Raw genomic sequence first — 20,288 nt, 5'->3', positions numbered from 1 at the left:
TTCTGAGAGCCCGTAACTTTGTAAGACAAGCTGGCTTGCCAAATGCAGTGTCCCAAGACCAAGACTCATGGCCTTCGGTTCGTTTTTGCACTCGCAAACTAAACACGAACATGTAACAACTGAACACGAACTTGCCAACCGAGGTTCAGTGGACGCTGAGCGATTATCTGTCAGTCTCTCCTGGATCCCTGGTCATCTTTGCAAGCCTTCTAAGGCACGGCTTCTTTTTTTTTTCTAGAAAAAAAAAGAAATGCATCAACGTGCATCGTACTTCAACCATGAAAACGATCACAGATCTCGCTCAGTTAAACGCTGCAGCGTACCGTGCAAACAAACCAGAGCAATCGGCAGTAATCCCGTTACTAATTATACTGATTACGAGTTGACCTGCACGTCCTCATCAGCTGCCATAAATGCCCTAGCATTTTCAGGCCCAACGCCGTGACCCGTACATCCACTCCAGCACGGCCGTTTTCCACCCGCCACCGACTATTCCGACCCGGGCCTTCCCCCACTCTCCTCGAGTCCCCACACGGCAGGAGTATGTGCCCGAAAGCGACCGGGAGTCGAGTCCCCGCGGCAACCGCCGGGACAGCAACGCCCCGCCCGAGCCCGGACCGACACCGCCCGTCGCCACGACTCCACTAGCGCCCCCGCCAGCAGGGCCAACGCCAAATACCACCACCCCCTCCCCTCGCGCGCGGCGCGCACCTGATTCCCACCCTGCCACCCAAAATCGCCGCCCGCCACTGCCACCGCGCGTGCGCCCGCCGCCCGTCGCGAGCTCGCCTTCCACCCGCGCGCGCCAGCCCACCCCCAGGCCCCAGCCTCTCCCGCTTCGTTTTCCCCGTCGCTTGCCGCCGAATCCAATCCTGGCAATCCACCACCCGAGCCAGCGCGTCGTCGTCCCCGCTCCGGCTCCGCTCCTCCGGCCGTGCCAGCCCACGGCCTCGGGGAGACCAAAATAGAAACTTCCGCTGGTAGGTCGCCCCCGCTTTACCCCACCCCCACCCCGCGCACGCCTCCCCTGCCCCGGGCAAAACTGCCGCCCTCCCTCCCCCCTCCGGCTCGCCCTTCCCCCTCCCCGCTCTTTCTGTGAGGAGGGATGAGAGGCGGATGCCGAGGCGACGCCGCAAGCATGACGCCGCTCGGGGGGCAGGTGAGGTAGCGCGCGGTTTTAAATCGCCCCGCGCCTGCCATCTCGCCATACTTTAGTCGTAGAACAGCTGCCTGCGGACATGGGCTCCGGTCTCAAGTACCGGGCGGGGCTGTGCCTGATTGTCGCCGTCGTGCTCATCTGGGTCATCTCCGCGGAGGTCACGCAGGTATGGATTTTTCTTTTCTTTTTTTCCTCTTCCAAGCGCGCTCTGTTGTTTGTGTATTTATTTTTTTTATTTGAAGGTTCTTAGATCTTGGTTTGGTTCGTTTGGGGGTAAAAAATGCTCTCTGCTTATCAGATTAGTTTTATTGGACCGCATTGGGGTATTGTCCTGCATCTCAATTTTCAAACGTTACGAGCAGGTATTCCTGCAATAGAAAATTGCTTAGGGGAATGCTCATCACCAGGCGTCGTTTTTCTTCAAACGGAAAGGAAAAGTCGTTTATTTTGCTCTCTATAAATTTAGAGGCAGTTCTAAAAAAACTGCGTGCATGCTCTCTAAAAGTTGCCACGAATGCTTTGCAGATGTGTAACTATCGGCAATCAACCTTCAGTTCATAGCTTGATTTCTTCATGTGTTCTTTTTGTCAAATTCTAACCAACTTGTGGTTGTTGTGACACTTCGTGACACCAATCTATGGCTACTTGGAGGTGGTTGTGATATGCTTGATCACCTACGATGCATGATTGAATATTAGATGAGGGGCCTGAGTTTAGTTTTATTTTTGTCTCCAGATGCTGTTGTTTAAAAGTTATATTTTTAGGGTAACAATTGGTCACCTGCATTTAGACCAAGAACCTCTGCCAAAAAGGAGATACCAATTGCTGAATAAGGGGCTACCAGTAGTAGACTTTCCGTTACCTCCATGATAAATAAAAACCTCGACTTCTGGTTCTTGGATTCTTTTCTTATCTTCCTAGAGTTCATCTTGTGAGATATTCTAATATTTCATTTTGTAACTAAATTTATTTTGCAGGGAATATTCACAAAGTACAAACATCCATTCGCAATTACTTACTTGGGGGCCTCTCTTATGGTCATATATCTCCCTTTGTCATTTCTAAAAGACTTTATATACAATTCAATGAGACGGCATTCTGGAAACACCAGTGCTTCAAAAGTCACAAGCAAATCTTCCTTTGGCGGTAGTGCCCCTTTGAAGAATGGTGAATTTCAGAAGATGTTGGAAATGGAGCCACAGAAAACTATAGTGATTCCTGTAGTAGAAGAGACAAAACCACTTATTTATGGAATCACTGAAATTAATGATGGCATCCTGAAGGAGAAGCAGCTTTCTGCTAAGGAGATTGCAACTTATGGACTGTATCTTTGCCCCTTATGGTTTGTCACAGAGGTAACTTCCCAATCACTTTGCATGTTAATTTTAATTCCAGGGGTCTTCAAGTGTTCGTGTGAATAACTTTAGCCATATGCTTCTGAACGCGTAGATTTCATTAGAATACAAGCAGCACTTTGATTGGTAAAATACTACTCATTTTCTCTTATGCTGAATGAATGCAGTATTTATCGAATGCAGCGCTTGCAAGAACTAGTGTTGCCAGTACCACTGTACTGTCTTCAACTTCGGGACTGTTCACTCTTTTCATTGGTGTTTTACTCGGACAAGACTCCATAAATGCTGCAAAAATTATTGCTGTTTTCATTAGCATGGCTGGTGTTGTTATGACAACTATGGGCCAGACTTGGGCATCTGATGAATCAGAAGTAGGCAAATCTGGGTGAGTGATTTACTCTCCGCCAACTTTTTTTACTCTGATAATCACAATAGACTTAACCACAAGTAGGCAAATCATGAGTGCGTCATGATATATACCATTAGGTTTACTGTTCTTATAAAATCCTTGGTCTTGATTACTGGTAGTGTTCAGTTGGTTGACAGCAACTGGTTTGCTTTTGTGTTAAAAAAAAAGCAGCTCAAAACATTGAGTGTTTCATTTTGATGTCTGCATCACTTGAGAGAGGTGAATTTGATTAAAAAAACAAATATTAACTTTGTGGAGGGGAATTTATTGTTTTTTAAACTGTATTTCCTTGCTTCTGATATGTAAGTTATACAAATGCAGGGATACACAGAGGACTCTTCTAGGTGATATGTTTGGTCTCATGTCAGCCATCTCATATGGTCTTTTTACTGGTAGGTTGTTTTACTTGTCTGCTTTATTTGCAGCTGTTATTTTATGAATTTAACACCTAATTATTTCAATATTATTCCAGTGCTTCTCAAAAAAATTTGTGGAGAGGAAGGAGAAAAGGTCGATGTCCAAAAACTGTTTGGTTATCTTGGACTTTTTAGCCTTGTTGCTCTCTGGTGGCTTGGTAATACTTCCCTTTTCCAAATTAATATAACTGAAGTATACAAATTCGAAATATATGTTCACACGAAATTTCTTAATCGTGCCTGTATTTCATGGTTAATTTATCCTAAAGTTTGTCATTATTATGTTTCCATTTCAGTCTGGCCATTAACAGCACTAGGCATTGAACCAAAGTTTTCAATGCCCCACTCAACAAAAGTGGATGAAGTGGTGGTGGCAAATGGCCTAATTGGAAGTGTATTATCAGACTATTTCTGGTACGTGTCAAAGAAGCAAATGTATTTTTATATTATTGCATACTCGTGGTAATTGTGGCAGTGGAACTTGTGGTCAGGGCTCTTTCTGTTGTTTGGACTACTCCCTTGGTGGCCACCTTAGGCATGTCTCTCACAATTCCACTAGCAATGGTTGCTGATATGATCATTCATGGTCGTCACTATTCAGCAGTCTATATTCTTGGTTCTGTCCAGGTATGAATGCCCAGCAGCTCAGTAATTTTTTTATCAGGATCTATGACAAAAATCTACCCAATAACCGATTTAACGGCATTAAAAGGTTTTTCTTTGCAGAGCCTTGTGCTGTTAACTCGTTTTTTGTCATCCCATGTTCAATTCTGCCTCTTTACCATTCCAGCTCCATTGCATGCATTTGTCATTTTCATTTACCAATTACCATGTAATTTGTTTTTTGGCAGGTATTTTCAGGCTTCGTTATTGCAAACCTTGCAGATCGCTTTTCACGTTCTCTAGGGCTATTATAGCTTTCATGAAAATAAAGCAGGTTCTTACAAGAGTGTAAATCTGGAAGCTCAAAGTTTCGGTTGGTTAGGCAAGGACTCTGGTCTCTAGTTTCATGTGGATTGGGAATTGCCAGTAGCACCTCTTTTCCCTTTGCCCCACGGGGATGGTGAATTTTTGCCGTGATCAATAGTGAAAGCCAGCAGATCAAGAAAGATACAGTATGTTGTAGCAACCCTTCACAACTGTAAATTCTCTCACTACGGAGCGATTGTCAATGCATACTACGTGTTCCGTGGCCATACCCAGACTCTGCATGCTTGCAAGTGCATTGTGCCTTGATTCTTTCTCGATTTGTGTTCATGCCAAATTACTCTTATCATGCACAAGTACCCTTGTTGGACTCAACCCGGACTGAGTTACCAATTCGGGTGGAAAAATGACTTGCTGCTGCACAAGAAATGTCAAAGATGAAGTCTGAACTCTGAAGTGGAAAGGACTTGCATCTTCACGAGCAATCAAAGTCAACTCGCTTCTTGTCGTCAGAGCGAGACGCGGTAGATAGCGAACGCGGCGGTGTGATCGGGGTCGCGGAGCAACGGCATGGTGACCCTTTCGACCTCGGCCACCTCGAAGCCATGCTCCCGCAGCACACCCATGCAGTCCTGCACGCTGTCCCGTACCTCGCTCGCCGCCCACCCCACCGTGCCGCCGCCGGCACCGTCCCTCCCGCCACAAACCGCGCAGCGTGGCAGCCATCGCCGGCATGTCCAGCGGGTCGTAGACCACGTCCGACATGAGCACCACGTCCACCCGCAGCTGGTGCTCGAGCTTGTCGCCCCACCGGAGCTCGCGCACGTCGCCCTGCGCCGCGGTGAGCCCGTTGGCGTCCGCGTTGGCCCTGAGGCCCGGAAGCAGCGGGCGCATGTCCGTGAGCACGCACCGGGCGGCGCCGAGGCAGGCGACGGCCGCGATGCCCTGGAGGCCCGTGCCGCCGGCGCCGAGCTCGAGGACGGTGGCACCGCGGAGCCGGAACCGCGCGGAGTCGGCGGCGGCGAGGTGGGAGGCGAGGACGAGCGAGGAGTCCCAGAGCCAGGAGCCGGTGAGCACGCGGCCGGTGGCCGGGTCGTGCGTGCCGTCGCGCTCGACCACGGCCATGGCGCGCCCGGTCACGGCTACGTGCAGGGCGCCCATTTCCTCGTGCGCGCAGCTGCCTTCGTGCCGGTCTTATCTTCTTCGATCTCACCTGCCGCACTGCTCCTACGCATGCAACGCAGGTCGCTGATCTCTATCCATGGCAGCTAGCGATGGGGGCCCTTGCGATGTCATTACTAGTATTTTTTTTAGGGCGATGAAGGCTTGGTCGTGCATTCTTTAAATTTGCCAATTTGGTAATCTCTTTCATGCTCAACCGACCGACCGACCGACGTTAACGTACATAGTATTGTAAACTTTTGGGCAGCGGGTGGTTGGCTGACTTGGTGACTGACTAATTTCAACCGCTAGATCTTGATTGGACGAACGTGATTTCTTCTTCCACCTTGAGACGGTACTGTTCATCTTCTTCGTTTGCTCGCAACTTTTTCCCGTGAAGCCCCACTCCGCCCGCTTCCAACGGCATCCTGCCATTGAATTCGCACCCGCCGCATACCGCCGCTCTAAACCGGCTCCGCCGGGACATCGTTGGTGCCTCCCCCGCCCGGCAGCCCCGGTACTGTCCACCGCCACCCGAGCAGGAGACAGGAGTGGCTGCAAGAGACCAACAAGCAGCACGCAGGACATGGCTGGTGCGGAAGACAGGACATGGCGAGGCGAGGTGGCGGCCATCCCCATCGGCCGTGACGAGCAAACGCGCGGAGGACCTAGGACCCTGAGCGGAGCGCGAGGGGAGCTGGAGAGGCTAGCGCGGGATCCATCGCGTCGGGGCGAGCGGAGGTCGCCGGCGGCAGCTCGAGCTCCTTGGCTTCTCCGGCGCCGGCCCGAAATTTTGCATAACACCCCTGGTCATAATCGCGATCCAAATCAGAGGTCCTTCTGAAAATATTGGACCGCCTTTTCGTTTTCGCTTTGTTGGCAATTTGATTGGATTTTCTTTACAGTTTTGATTGAATAGGGTTGTTAGACTGGTGGCAGGATAGGGTGAGAGCACTTGAACTTCTCCCCAACCAACGACAGGAGAAAAGGCCAAATGATTCCAACGAGCACAAGCCTAATTTTCGAAGGAAAGAGTAGTAAACGTCCAAAATTTTCAAACATAGGATCCTGAAATACAAAGGGTCAAACGAACAATAGTGTCATCTGTGTCAGTTGTTGACGAAATGCCATTTAATTTGTGGGTCTGCAGAGGTAGAATACCTTTGACAGGCTATGGACAGTAGTATGATTGAAGCTGGCATTGTACTATACATATTTACATTCACTAGAAATTCAAAAAACACTATCTATTTACTACAACTATCCAAGACTAACTTAATCAAGTTACAAATACAATATCGAACCGAAGCTTAAGTTCTAATATCTACTTGAGGATGAATCATCTAGAGACTACCCGTGAATTGGAGGCACGAGTGTTCAAGAATGAGCTCAGCTGGCTCCAGAGAGAAATTTTGGAACCATAGAGCCGCACACTAACTGATTTCCTTGACCCTTCTCTGATAAACTCCAGCTCCCTCGACACACCATGCTCAGCATAGCTGGGTTCTTCGAGAAACGGAAGGTCGATTGAACCCTCAGACTCGAGGTTCTTCGAAAACTTCCCGTGCTCTCGTTCCCCACGCGCTGCTCCGGCGAACGGCGGACCTGGCTCTGGGACTTCTCTGTGCCCTAGCAACTACGGCGAGGTGCACCTATTTTCCACTTCAGTCCTCGATCTACAACCCAGGAAGATCCCTTTCCCCCTTCCTCTGTGGTCGCGGCTCGGGATGACTAAGGGGCGAACCTAGCTTCGCTACCCATCCTTGGCTTGCGAAGGCATTTGGGAGGGGTGATTGTGGGCTGGCTGTAGGATCTGTAGGAGGGAAGTGGTTCTAGTAGCTGCAGGTGAAGATTTGAAGCAGCTTTTCTTGTTCTGCCATCCATGGAGGCAGAAATGGCGAATGGATCAAGCTCCAATGTCACAGAGCTAATGGGGCGTCTAAAGCTGACAGCAGAGGAAAGCAGTGTGCTGTCAGTAGATGACATCTCCCTGGAGGGCCTGGCGACCTCAGACCTGGCTGTTATTGGTAAGGTACTGTCACCAAATATTCTACACATTCAGACAATCATGTCAGCTCTCAGGCCGGCATGGGGCAACCCAAGAGGATTGGAGGTAAAATCAGTAGGAGATAACACCTTTATTGCAGAATTCAGCTCCAAGCAAGATTGGGAGCGAGTTTTAGATGAATCCCCCTGGAATGTAGGCAACAAGCTTGTTCTGGTGCAACGGTTTGATCCAAATTTGAGACCGTCTGAGGTAACTTTTGACAAAATGCCAATCTGGATCAGAATCCATGACCTCCCCTTTGGTCTAATGAACAGCAAATGGGGTTGGGAATTGGCCAAAAAAGTTGGATCAGTGTTGAAGGTTGAGGTTGACTCTCAGGGAAGAGCATGGGGACCCTTCCTTAGAGCTAAAGTACAGATCGATTTAGCTAAGCCCCTCCTACGTTGTATCACAATATTTTCAGAGACTCGAGGTTCTTCAGCCACCCGCGGAGTAAGTAGTTTATAACCTGATGGACATAAAATTATTACAGATCTCATTGATATACAAACTACCATAATCAAGTAAACTATCCTAGAAAGTTTCTAGGAGTGTCAGTAATTAAAATACACTCTTCCAAATAGGATTCTGGAGTTCAAACATCTATACCTGAAGAAATGTTGAAAGATTGAAGTAGGTCACCACTCCCATCAACAAATTAGCCAGTTGACATTGACAAAAAAGGTCCAACAAGGAAAATTATTTTTGTAGCTTGATCAGGTAACATGTTGCACAGTGACTTCGTGCAAACTTTCTTACAATAGAATAAAATTCTGAAGCTTAGTCAGATTTACTAGATTATAATAAAATTCCTAGTAGATTTGCCCCATACAAGAGCATTATTGTGTTGCAATAACGCCAACAATCTCTTAAAAGAGAAACATTTTTTTGCCACTTTTGCAGATCTCATTAACTTCTTTGTTTGTGCATGATTATGTTCTTACATTAACAATATGTAATCTGGTTAGGATACTTATTGTGCAAGTACCCTACTAATGCCGTTCATTTGCCAGTACGAGGATTGCACTGGATAGTACGCCTACAACATGTTTTCCAAGTCCAACAGTTATTTGAACTAGTTTATGTCATCTACTTCGATGATGAACAGGATTTGTATCTTGTTCACTGATAGAGAACTACTTGAAAATAAATGTATATCCGAAATCCATTAGAAATTACCAATTGGAATATGACAATAAAACCAAAAGGAGAGCTGGAATTCATAAATGAAGTGCAATCCTTACCTCAGGGACCTCATCATGAGGACAATGACCAGCAGGGCTGATTTCATAATAAGGTGCTTCTGGCACCTGCTGTTTGACTTTGATTCCCCAAATAGGTCTAACCCAAGGATCCTCTCTTCCATACATAAGAGATATGGGAACACCTTGGCTTTGGCACCTACAAATGATGAGTGTTAAAATGGAAAAGTATTAGAGTATATTTGGTAGTTGTAGATATACGTATCGTAGACTGCCATGTGTATCCTGGGGAGTCTTGCTTTGTACTCTTATATATACCGGCCGAGGCCTCAATGCAAAACATCCATCAATTACATCAATCCTATTATTCTACATGGTATCACGAGTTTGGGTTCTAACCCTAGGCCTCAAACCCTAGTTTTCCGCTGCTCGTGCCGCCGGCGCCCCTCCTTCCACGCCGCCGGCGCTCTTGACCATCACGACGCGCATCTAGCGCGCCCCCGCGACAATCTGCCAGCGCCCCCCCCCCCCACCGGAGAGATGTCGATCCCCACCGGGAGGCGCGCTCTCCACCACCTCTCGGTAGATCCATCGATCTGCCGGTCCTCTAGGTGTCACGACAGATCGATCTGATCCGCCGCCGTCGTCGTCAAGCAGCAACAGATCGTGAAGAACCTACTGGGTGCCGCCGTCCGCGGGCTGGCCTTGGCCTCCTCCTGCTCCTCCCCTGGCGGGATCCACCGCTGGCAGTCCAGCTCCGCCGTACCCCCCTCCTCCTCTGAGCGGATCCGCGCCAGCCTCTTCCGTCATGCCGGACTCCTAGTGCGCCGGCCTCGGCCCGCATCTCCTTCCTGGCGGAAAGCTGCCGCCCGCGGGATCCACCGCTGCCCTCATCTGCCTTGGGGCGCCGGCTCCATCCTCCACCCGCGGCAGATCCGCCGCAAGCTGCGCCCCTTCCCTGGCGGGATCACGGCGAATCCCCTGCGCCCCTGGCGGAACAGCTCCCGCCCCACCTTCCAATCCTCGACTCCACCTCAGGCTTCATCGCCACCGTCTCTGCCACCCGAACCCTCTGTCTCTTGCTTTTTTGTCTATCGCACCATGGCTGTTCCTGTTGACTGTGGTGGGGGAACAAACAAGAAAGAGATAAGGGGGTTGGGGAGTCTCTGCTTTGTGCACCCGGAGATTCTACACAAGAAATTGCTGCTGTATTTTTTTGGTTTTAAAGATCAGAGATCGGTTTTGCGTCGCCCACCGCCATGTCGACGCTGCGCCTCTACTTCGACGTCTGCATAGACTTCACCAGCCTCTTCTTCATCTTCGACATGCGACATGGTGACAAGGACGGTGCCCTAGGGGACGCCCATCTGCACCGCCCTCCTCGCCACTTCGTTTGCACATCGACCCTCGCCGGCTTGTCTTCGTCTTCACCGACTTCGCCCACCGTCGTCTCACCTCACGCTACTCGGTCTGATCAGCCGACGTGCGTGATCCACCCAGCTCCCGTGACGTCCGTCCTCATCGAGCGCGCTCCTTCACCGAGTACGGAGGGTTGCCGCTATATCGCCTCTTTGGGCAGCAGTGGCGTAACCCCGTGATCTTCTCCACCGTTGCTTTCTCACCGCCGCCGACCACGTCCACGACCTCATCGTCGACTTGTCACTGTGTGCTTCGCGCATGGTCTTCGTCAAGCTGTACGAGTTCTTCGCCGTTTCCTTCGAGCACCGCCGCCGCGCCATCCGGATCAATCGGCCTTGTGCTGGAAAGTCTGGATTCCCCTCGCTTCGTCTAGCACAACCACGTCTCCATCTCGTCCCCGACTAATTCGTCTACTCCAGCAACAGCAGGCGTTGGCATCTTCTACCTCGCCTTCTTCTGCGCCTGCGACCACCATGGAGGCCTTCTCTGCTGGTCCTCCCCGGTGTCGGCATCTGGTTGTGCATCCTCCCTTGCACATCCGGTATTGGCAACACCGGTGCGTGCCCATCGTCCCCGATGCGTTCCCGAGCCTGGCAAACTCGTGCATGTGTCGCCGATGGCCTGACTGCATCGACTTCGGCATCGCTCCCTCTACGATTGCCTCGACGCGTCACCATCTTCGTCTCCGGCGTCTTCTCCATTACGCCACCACCATGGCGCCTCCTCGTGCGCCCGCGGCTTCCTGTGCGGCTACCTCGTCTTCGGCAACCTCATCAGCTCTACGTCGACCTCGGCTACTCTACGCACGGCATCTTCAACCATGGCTCCTCGCCTTCTAGCTCGGCTACCTCGACATCGGCACAAAGGGCTACCATCCGCATGAGTTACTCGCCGGTTTTCTCTCCAGTCGCAGCATCCGCACCACACCGACGTTATGACTGCGGGGGGATGTTAGTCTGTTGGCTACTGCTTTCGGCTTCTTCTCCAGTCTCACCGTTTGCGGTGCTCCCGCTGTGACTGCGGGGGGGTATTAGAGTATATTTGGTAGTTGTAGATATACGTATCGTAGACTGCCATGTGTATCCCGAGGAGTCTTGCTTTGTACTCTTATATATATCGGCCGAGGCCTCAATGCAATACATCCATCAATTACACCAATCCTATTATTCTACAAAAAAGCAAATTTTTACGTAATGTTTCACTAGATTATATCTAACTCACCTAGAGATTGCCTCTTGGAAGGATATCTGACCCCTTGGGGCAAACATGATGGAGGCGAATGATGCAGCAGCAGCTGGGTGTTGTGTTATCTCCACAATACGAGAGAATACCTTGTCCACATTTGTTGAGTGGTCAGCATATACTTGTTTGAGTATGTCATGTATGCTTCTTGGGTCACTTATCTTCTGCCAACTAGATCAGAGAGGAAATTACAAATAATTAATTTGTAGAATCCAATGTGTGCATGATTTACAAATTTACATGATACGATGGGGTAGATGTTTTACTTGTACACGCGAGTCAATTTCCAAAATTTCAGTTTCACAGGAGCAATAAGTAAACTAGATCTCTATGATAATATTATTTTCAAAAGTAAAATCTACACATCTAATACTCCTCAAAATATGCAAATCTCACAGAAAGTTCATTTTTTAATATAGGAAGTTAATATGTCACCGCTCGAGCATCGACCCAGGAAGAATTTTTTCTAAATTATTAGTCCGCACCAGGGAGAAACTTATAGTAAAAAATCGAATATGTTCTCCATTACTATTAAATAACACTTACACTGTTTCAGTAAGTTTCCTCACAAATGATGGAAGAGGAAATGTCCCAGCCCATGGGAAAATCTTTGACAATCGAGGAGATGTAGCAGGGTTAGGAAAAAATCCCCAAAATGGTGTTGCATTAAGCAACGTGACACCTTTTACAAGATGTGGACAGGACGCAGCAAAATACAGGGCAACAAATCCTCCAAGAGAGTTCCCCACAATGTAAACTGGCTCACGGATAACCTGGAATGGGTTAAAAACTTAGCTTTAGAGATATATCATATAAATCTCATGGTGAACTTATATGGTATTTATAAGAAAGCCCTTAAAAGCTTCTCTGTAGTACAAAGCAGTATATAGTTAAACCATCCATCTATGAAGCTCAAACCTTGCATGTGCAATTTTGAACAGAAGAATTAAGACAATTATTCCATTTCTAGCAGTAAAATATGCATGTGTTCACTCTTCTGAGCAGCATGTCAGCACAAGAACTGAAGAAATTCAAGCAATGTTCCAATTCTGATATTTGTGAATAAGGAAAAAAGTAGTAACTTGTGACATGTCTATGAGGAGTTTTCAAGAGGCACGCCAAGATTTTCCAACTAAAAATAAATGACATTTGAGCAAAACAAACTTTGCAAAACACAATTGAGGATCCAAGGAGTACCTCTTCAATGAAATGCTGAACTTGGTTTTGCCATAAATCTACAGAATACACCAGCTCCTCTGCCCAAGGCTGCGAATCTTGTCCAAAGCCCCAAAACGTGTCTTCACTCTGGTCTCCTGCTATGCTACTAGGAGCAGGGTCTTCGCATGGCAATGACATTCCCTGCCCAAGAAAATCCATCGTCCACACCTTATGATCACGACCAAGATCCCTCAGTTGCTTCTCAAAATGGAATGTCCCAACTCCGAACCCCGGTAGGAAGAGCACCGCAGGCGCTTTGCTGTTCTTGGTACCTGACCTCTCATAGTACACTGTCAGCTTCGGCTTCCACTCCCAGAATCCAGTACTGATGGGAGAGCTATCAGGGCCTTCCGGGAGGCCCTGAATCATCACCTTCTCAATCTCAACGACTTTTCTGGAAGGAACCCCCTGCAGGGTTGCATCAACAAATCCCTGGGTGGCATGAACCTTGCTGGAATCACCCGGAACTGAAGTTCCTCTTGTGGTTCCGACACAACGAATCGCACTTCTTCTGGGCCCAGGAGACTTGGCATGCCCCAGACCAACACCACTGCCCCGAAGCCTCCAGGCACGTTGTGGTGTTTGACGTAATGCCGAGCAGGAGTGGCTGCAAGAGACCACCTCCATGATCGCTACGACGGTCGACGCGCACTCTAGTTCTGCGAACAAAGGGAAGCAAGCAACTTCACCGGACTGAACTGGAAATAAGAATTTTGATATATATATATAGAACTAATCCCGCCGTCTCATAAAAATGTGCAATATAATATTAGGCATAAATTATGCTGGACAACATGGTCACTTGGATTGAGCGGTAAATGAGCTCGGTGTTCTAACAGCGATTTGTTTCTTACTAATTCCACTAGGAAATGGCCGAAATAAACTTCCCGAAACGGCCCCGATGGCAGTAAATTGCAAGAGAAAAAAAGTGAGCAAGAAACAACTACTACCAGCTCTGGTGAGGAAGCATACCTGCAGATCTGCACCCGACGGCTGCCTGGCGCCCAGTTTGAAGCAAAGTTGCTCCCAGAAATCCCACTCCAGTTGTTGAGGTTGTGAGGGAAGTTTGGTCTGCTTAAGACTAGCTACAACCTAGAGTGCGAACCTGTGAAGGCTCCCGCACAGACCACGGAGTGAAGTCGCCCCGAGTTGGATGCGTGCCCGACATCGGCGTGGAAGAGAGGAGTGGAGGAGAGGAGCTCGGCGTGCACGGTGCCCTTCCGTGGACGTGGTGCACCACGGACCAGGTCAAGCATGTGTTGGGAACTGGGAGCTCCTTCTGCCCTGGGAACAGAGCAACGTTGGCCCGGGCTGCGCCGTGTCCACTGAGCGATGGGCTCCTTTGCTCCGTGGCAGACGCGTAGAAGACACAAGACAGGCTCGGAACCAGCTACTTGAAAAAGACCGCCACGTGGTGGGAGTGGTCGGATTTTTTCCCCCTTAGACCACGTTTTTCGCATCGAATGATTTATGTTGAAATAAAAATGCAGGGATTTTTTTTTTGCAAAAGATAAACCGCTATTATTCACTCTGTTCACTTGGCTTGTCAGCCAATCAGGCAGCAGTGTATTTTTCTCACATCAAATCAACACCAGCCAACCAACAGTACTTTTCTTTCATAACAAATCAACACCAGACATCAGCCACAGTCAAGCGAACACAGTGTAGCTTGAAACATATATATTGAAACTAGCCCTGGGCGTTCAGGTAATTCGGGTAATGAAAAATTCGGGTATCTAAAAATGCTACCCAAAATTGATCCGAAAAAAGCAATACCCAAAATTTCGGGTTCGGGTTTTTCCCGAAATACCCGATCAGTTGTCAAATCATTATCTCTCTCATTAGTCAACAAGTAAAAAAGAGGATGAAATACAAAAGTAAAATCAAGATATCGCTATTATTGAATAAATCAAACAAACAAGCAATCAATAAATAAAACAATTAAATTCTTATTGGATTATTGGGGTCAAGTGAGTGGATTAGACCATAATTTATTGGATTTTAAAAGAGTTCGGGTAATTCGGGTACCGGGAGTCAAAACCCAAATTACTCGAATTATCAACTTCCTACCCGAAATAGTGATCGGGTAGTTCGGGATCGGGTTCAGGTAATTCGGGTTCGGAGTTCGGGTTCGAGAAATTGTGCCCACCCCTAATCGAAACAGATCAAAATGGAGCAAAGTTTGCTTTCTTTCCCTCTCATTTTACATGCATTCATGAACCGAAACAACCCGCTTGTACCTCATTTTTGTATTGCTACCTCTGTTCTAAATATGTGACACCACTAATTTTTGTTCTCAAACTTTGACAATCAATATTTATTTAATAAGTTAACTAAATAAAATAAAATGAGTACCTCCACGTTTATCATCAAAACATTTTTTATTTAATTTATAGGTTTATCTATTTATTTAAATATTTGTAGAAAATATAAATAATCAAACGAAATGAAAAATACTATCATATATTTAAGAAAGAGTCGTACTAATTTTTGATCAACAGGTTGTCAGGACTGGTAGGGTTAAGATATAGATGGCCAAATGAGTCAGCACGGCCCGACTCTACCCTAACCCTATTCGACACGGCACGATCGGACCCTAACCTTATCAAGCACAATTGGTTAGTGGTGCTGTGCCGTGTCGGCACTGCGTGCCTGACTACGGACCCAGACACGGCACGACTAAGGGATAGTCGTACCGTGCCGACCCGACTAGCCCACAAGCACGCCAGCCCAGCGAGCCCATCGATCACGCACATCGGAGCGCGGCAGCGCCGCTGCATCTCGCTGACCGACCCTGCTGGCGCCACCACTGCTCGCCGCGCGTGGGCCGCTGTTGCTTGCCGCACGCGCGCACCATCGCCGCTCGTCGCGCGCGCCGCCACACGCGCGCACTGACGCCGCTCGTGGTGCAGTGCGCACCCCACAAACACGCGGCGCCGCCGCTCGCTCAGCCGGAAGGGGCGGCGATGGAGAGAGAGAGAGGGGAGCATATAAGACTAAGACTTGGATAGGTGAGCGTGGGAGTAGAATGGTGGAAGGGAGAGAACCCAGTGAGAGAGATGACCAAATGGGGTAGGGATTTAGGATTGGGTGCAGAAGTACGGGCCATTAATAGATCAAATTGTGCTAGGAACAAAATTAGTCGTGCCTGATCGGGTTAGACCCATTAGTCGTGTCGGATCAGGGTCAGCACTATGGGTTAGAGGTCAGACCTAGGCACGACCCTATACATCGGGTCGTGTCGCCACTGACCCTATTGGTTGTGGGCTGGGATGGGTTAGGGTAGGGTTTTTCTCGTGTCGTGCCTAGTGTGGTCCATTTGACCCACCCCATTTGGCCATCTATAGGTTAAGTCACCATGAATAGTGGTCAAGGCGAAGTCCCTTGAGCTATATGCCAAACAAAAGCTATATATATACTCCAAAGTTGTAGCCAATGTATTAATATCTTGATAAAAGTTAAATGTTAAGTAGAATCAAGAAAACCAACTACTCCAATTTTATCTGTCATAACAAACATAATTTGCACGAATAACTCTCAAATTTAGTATTTAGTAGTATTTAGTGCGCGTGTTGCTAGCAAGTAGAAACGATAAAATTTCTTATTTAGGCATGCTAAACTTTCTAAATATGTTGTGGTGAATCAAATCCGTCCTTTATACCGCAGCACGCCAGCACCCAAACATTGTCGGATGTGAATCGCCAGGACTTGAAAATTACGTATGTACTCCCTCCATACTCGAAAAGAATATTGTTTTGGATAAGATTTAGGTCAAACATTGGAAATATAAATCATAAATAACTTTTAAGTTGTTGAATTTCAAAATACAAAAACCATATGAATAGATTTGTCTTGAAAAATACCTTCATAAAAATATAAATATATCACTTTGGGATAAATATTTATATAAAAATAAGAAGTCAAAGTTAAGCTTTGGAGACCGTGTCGCTGTCCAAAACGACATTCTTTTCAAGTGTGGAGGGAATATATTTCTATCAAACCATCAGTTGGTATATTAGTCGATACTAATACTTTCAATTCCTATTAGATCATCAGTTGGCAATTCGTAGTATTAATTTGGGTCCAAGGATATATCAATATATCATTGATGGGTTAAATCAAAATTTATACCGACATTACCGACAACAACTAACCTGTAGATATGCTGATCAAGGAGGTTACTCTCCAATGGATCGGAGTTGTGCTTTCTGGACTGTGGTATAGTATTGTTGCGAGTGGTTTGATTGAGCGTCAGCTCACACATGCGATGCATAACTAGCTATCAAATGATATGTGAGGTCATATATATTAGCCGGCATATGCATGTAGCTAGTTGACCAGGCGACAGTGTCGGACCAGCACACACACGCTTAGCAACCGACGAATCAACAAGGCAGGCCGAAAACGTACACTAGGTACTTGCATTGGCTGAAGAAGACACTGGCGCCTGCATGCATGCGCGCCTCGGTTGTTTGCACGCATGGGTGCACTGTCGCCACCGACGCCAAGCTGATCGACGACGATCATATCCTGTGCGCTGCGTGTGCTCCTGCTCGCCGCCCGGCGGGGATCCCTATATAACTTCTGGAAAACGAATAATCAATGTATCTATAAAACTCATTAGGCCCAAATTAGATTTCATATTTTTTTGAAGAATACTTCAACATTTTGAAATACTAGATTCAACATCTTTTACAAACTATTTCAACATTTAAATATAGTTGATTCAACATTTATCAATTTGCATCAATATTTTTTGAGAAAAAATCTCCGGTCGCCCCCTTCCTCTCCGGCTCCAGCGCCGGCGGTGGCGCTCCCGCGCAGGCGGGCAGGCGCGGCGGAGCAGCGGCCGCGCACCCCAGGAGACCACAGCGGCCGGGAGCGGCGCGCAGCAGCAGCAGGCGGCGCAGGCAGCATGCTGCACGTGGAGCGGGGCGCAGCACCCATGCGCGCAGCAGCAGGCAGCCGCGCGTGGCAGGCGGGCGGTGGCAGCGCGCGGAGTAAGAAGAATGGAGGAAGAAGGATAGGGTTGATAAGATTTAACGGATGTAATAGTTTGCACGAATCTCAAACACTGGGAGATGGGGAAGAAAAATATCTTGTGAAAGATGTATAGGATTTACGCCGCCCGGCCGGCCGACAGATGATCGAGGGAAGCCCGGCCCGGTAAAAAGAGACAAGGTAGCTAGCCCCTGCCGTGAACGGGGCCGCCGGGCCGGCGACGTTACGTGACAACTGGACCACGGGCCCCGCTGGCCCACTCGACGTGGAGGCCGGCAGCGCACCTGGCAGGTCAGCTCCTAGTCGTAGGTCCCACGCCATGCAGCAGCAGCGCCATCTCGCCGTGCACGAGCTGGCCCTGGCCCGATCGCCGCGGCGGAACACGGGGCAGCGGCGGCGGCCACCAGGACGCGCTCCGCGTGGCGAGGCCCGGCGAGGAGGAGTAGGGCACCCGGCGTTCGGCGCGGCGCAGCTGATGGCCGTCCTCCGGAAGCAACACCTTCCTCTTTCCCTCACGCAAGCACGAGAGCCTGGCTTGCTCTGCTCCAGCCTCCACCACCTCCACTGACCCGCCCGCCGGGGGATCTTCTGCGGTCGCCATCCGCACGCGTCCGGCCGGCGTCAACATCCGTTACGTACTGGGCGTGAAGGTGATTACGCTACGCTTGCTCGATCGTTGACGTCCTTGCATTGGGGTCGTCCATGAAAGCCACTTCTTCGTACAGTATGTACCTCCCTTCTGGGCGCGTCATTTAAGCTAAGCCCGTGTTTAGATGCCAAAAAGGCAAACCGCAAAATTTTTGTAAATCGCATGCATGGTGTACTAAATGTAGTCGAAAAATAAATCGCATTATACAAATGGACTGTAAATCACGAGACGAATCTAATAAGTCTAATTAGGACGTGATTCGACACTAAATTGCTACATTAATGCTACAGTAGAGATGCTCTAATGATATATTAATTAGGCTCATTAGATTCATCTCGTAGTTTACATACGAGATCTATAATTAGTTTTGCAATTAGTCTACATTTGATACTTCAAATATTGAAGATTCCTTAAAAAAAAATATAAAAACGCAAAATGCAAAGTGAACTAAACACACCCTAAACATCTCGCTCATCAGCAGCTAGCTAGCAGTACTGCTTCACTGTACTCTCTCTCTCGGTCAAGTCGGCATGCATGACGGCATCGCCCGTCTACCTGCATGCTGGCTGTACTACTACTGTACCTGGACCTGAAGAGTGAAGAGGGATCGAAGAGGAGACACCACACCACCGTAGCCTGGCCATCGTCTCGCGCTCGTGCTCGTGCTCGTGCTCCGTACGTGCCTAGGCGCGGCCATGGCCCATGGGGGGCACAGCACAGCGGCGAAAGGAGCCGGGGGCTAGGGCCGGAAAAGATGCATGATGCAGCACATCATGCATGTACGCTCGCGGCTCATGGCTGGGGTAGTAGCAAGCATAGCCTGCATGTACTTGGCAGGGCAGTGTGAAGCTAGCTAGCGGGGCAAAGGTTTTGCGAGGCAGAAAAGACCCCTGTCCCCCCTGCGACGATCCGTCCAGCTCGCGGCCGTCCATCTATCGCCCCCCTTCGCCTTTAATGCAGCCTTTCTGTCCCTTAAAAAAGCTACCACGAGTCCACGACCCAGCGGCCAGCGCTCCCGCCTTCCTTCGCCTAGCACCCTCCTCCATCCCTCTCGCCTCGATCTCCTTCTTGCTCCCCGCTTGCTTGCTCAGGTAGCGAGCGCGAGAGTGTCGCTCATGGCGGCGTCCCGCTCTCCCAGGGTCGTCAGAGAGGCGGCAGCCGCCGGCTGCGCGGACGCCAACACCACGTTCGTGCAGGCCGACCCGGCGACGTTCCGCGCGCTCGTGCAGAAGCTCACGGGCGCGCCAGGCGGGACGGCGGCGGAGAAGCAGCGGCAGCAGCAGGAGGAGGCGGTGACGACCGTCGCGCAGCAGCACGCGCCGCCGCCTCCGCCGCCGAGGCGGCCGAAGCTGCAGGAGAGGCGGCGCGCGGCGCCGGCCAGGCTGGAGCTGGCGCGGCCGCACCCGTCGGCGACGTCCTTCTACTACTACCACCACCGCGGGCACGGGCTCATGCACTCGCCGGTCTCGCCCATGGACGCCTACGTCCTGGCCTCCTCCTCCTCGTCGCCGTCGCCGCTGTCCTCATCCTCGTCGATGACGCCGTCGCCGCACTCGTCGCCGTCGTGCGGCGGGGTGGTGATAAGCAAGGAGGAGGAGGAGCGGGAGGAGAAGGCCATCGCCTCCAAGGGCTTCTACCTGCACGCGTCGCCGAGGGGCGCCGCCGCCGGGGACGGCGAGCGGCCCAAGCTGCTGCCGCTCTTCCCCGTCCACTCCCCCAGGAGCGCCTACTACGCCTCCTAATCCGTCGTCGTCATTCGTCGCGTGTGTCTGTGCAGTGTGCTCGCGTCGCCGGATCAAGGAATTCCGGCGACGCTAGCTAGCTGCGTTCATCAATCTCTCCGCAGTCTGTGCCCCGCCTGTTTGCGTTAGAATTTAGATGATCCACGACTGCAACTCTTGCTAGCCCGATGTTATTAACTAGCTAGGTTTTAGCGTCTAATCTTTTGTCTCTGTCCTATACATCTCTGTCTGTTTAACCATGCAATCCATCTCATGAGCAGCAGTGATCTGATCTTGTGGGCATCATCTTGACATGCCAGAAGTCAACTTCTTGTTCTCCGCAACCCTATCGAAGTAGTACG

The 20,288-nt window shown here is 49.5% G+C and overlaps 3 protein-coding genes and 1 pseudogene across 4 annotated transcripts; 2 read left to right on the top strand and 2 right to left on the bottom strand.

The window, feature by feature from the left end:
• Nucleotides 1–711: 711 nt before the first annotated feature.
• On the top strand, nucleotides 712–4,582 carry LOC120682687 (uncharacterized vacuolar membrane protein YML018C-like). The gene is made up of 8 exons (XM_039964668.1): nucleotides 712–1,325; nucleotides 2,137–2,514; nucleotides 2,682–2,899; nucleotides 3,245–3,315; nucleotides 3,396–3,497; nucleotides 3,636–3,753; nucleotides 3,831–3,966; nucleotides 4,191–4,582. Exons 1-8 carry the CDS (start codon nucleotides 1,239–1,241, stop codon nucleotides 4,254–4,256), a joined length of 1,176 nt encoding a protein of 391 aa, XP_039820602.1. The 5' UTR covers nucleotides 712–1,238; the 3' UTR covers nucleotides 4,257–4,582.
• On the bottom strand, nucleotides 4,572–5,427 carry LOC120681358 (annotated as a pseudogene).
• A 1,113-nt stretch (nucleotides 5,428–6,540) lies between these two features.
• On the bottom strand, nucleotides 6,541–13,772 carry LOC120681416 (pheophytinase, chloroplastic-like). 2 transcript variants are annotated; one of them, XM_039962904.1, is made up of 7 exons: nucleotides 13,528–13,772; nucleotides 12,535–13,214; nucleotides 11,884–12,110; nucleotides 11,317–11,508; nucleotides 8,719–8,875; nucleotides 7,915–7,943; nucleotides 6,541–6,980 (listed from the first exon to the last, which is right to left on the bottom strand). In XM_039962904.1, exons 2-7 carry the CDS (start codon nucleotides 13,180–13,182, stop codon nucleotides 6,767–6,769), a joined length of 1,467 nt encoding a protein of 488 aa, XP_039818838.1. In that variant the 5' UTR covers nucleotides 13,183–13,214; nucleotides 13,528–13,772; the 3' UTR covers nucleotides 6,541–6,766. The 2 variants fall into 2 exon arrangements, with proteins under 2 accessions (XP_039818838.1, XP_039818839.1); XM_039962905.1 differs by lacking the exon at nucleotides 6,541–6,980 and having other exon boundaries at nucleotides 7,916–8,083.
• A 5,250-nt stretch (nucleotides 13,773–19,022) lies between these two features.
• LOC120682625 (VQ motif-containing protein 11-like) lies at nucleotides 19,023–20,232 on the top strand. The gene has a single exon (XM_039964596.1). It carries the CDS (start codon nucleotides 19,321–19,323, stop codon nucleotides 19,945–19,947), a length of 627 nt encoding a protein of 208 aa, XP_039820530.1. The 5' UTR covers nucleotides 19,023–19,320; the 3' UTR covers nucleotides 19,948–20,232.
• The last annotated feature ends 56 nt before the right edge of the window (nucleotides 20,233–20,288 follow it).

This window comes from Panicum virgatum, chromosome 7N (genome assembly GCF_016808335.1).
Source record: "Panicum virgatum strain AP13 chromosome 7N, P.virgatum_v5, whole genome shotgun sequence".
Taxonomy (NCBI): domain Eukaryota; kingdom Viridiplantae; phylum Streptophyta; class Magnoliopsida; order Poales; family Poaceae; genus Panicum; species Panicum virgatum.
This window is presented reverse-complemented; position numbering and strand designations above follow the sequence as displayed.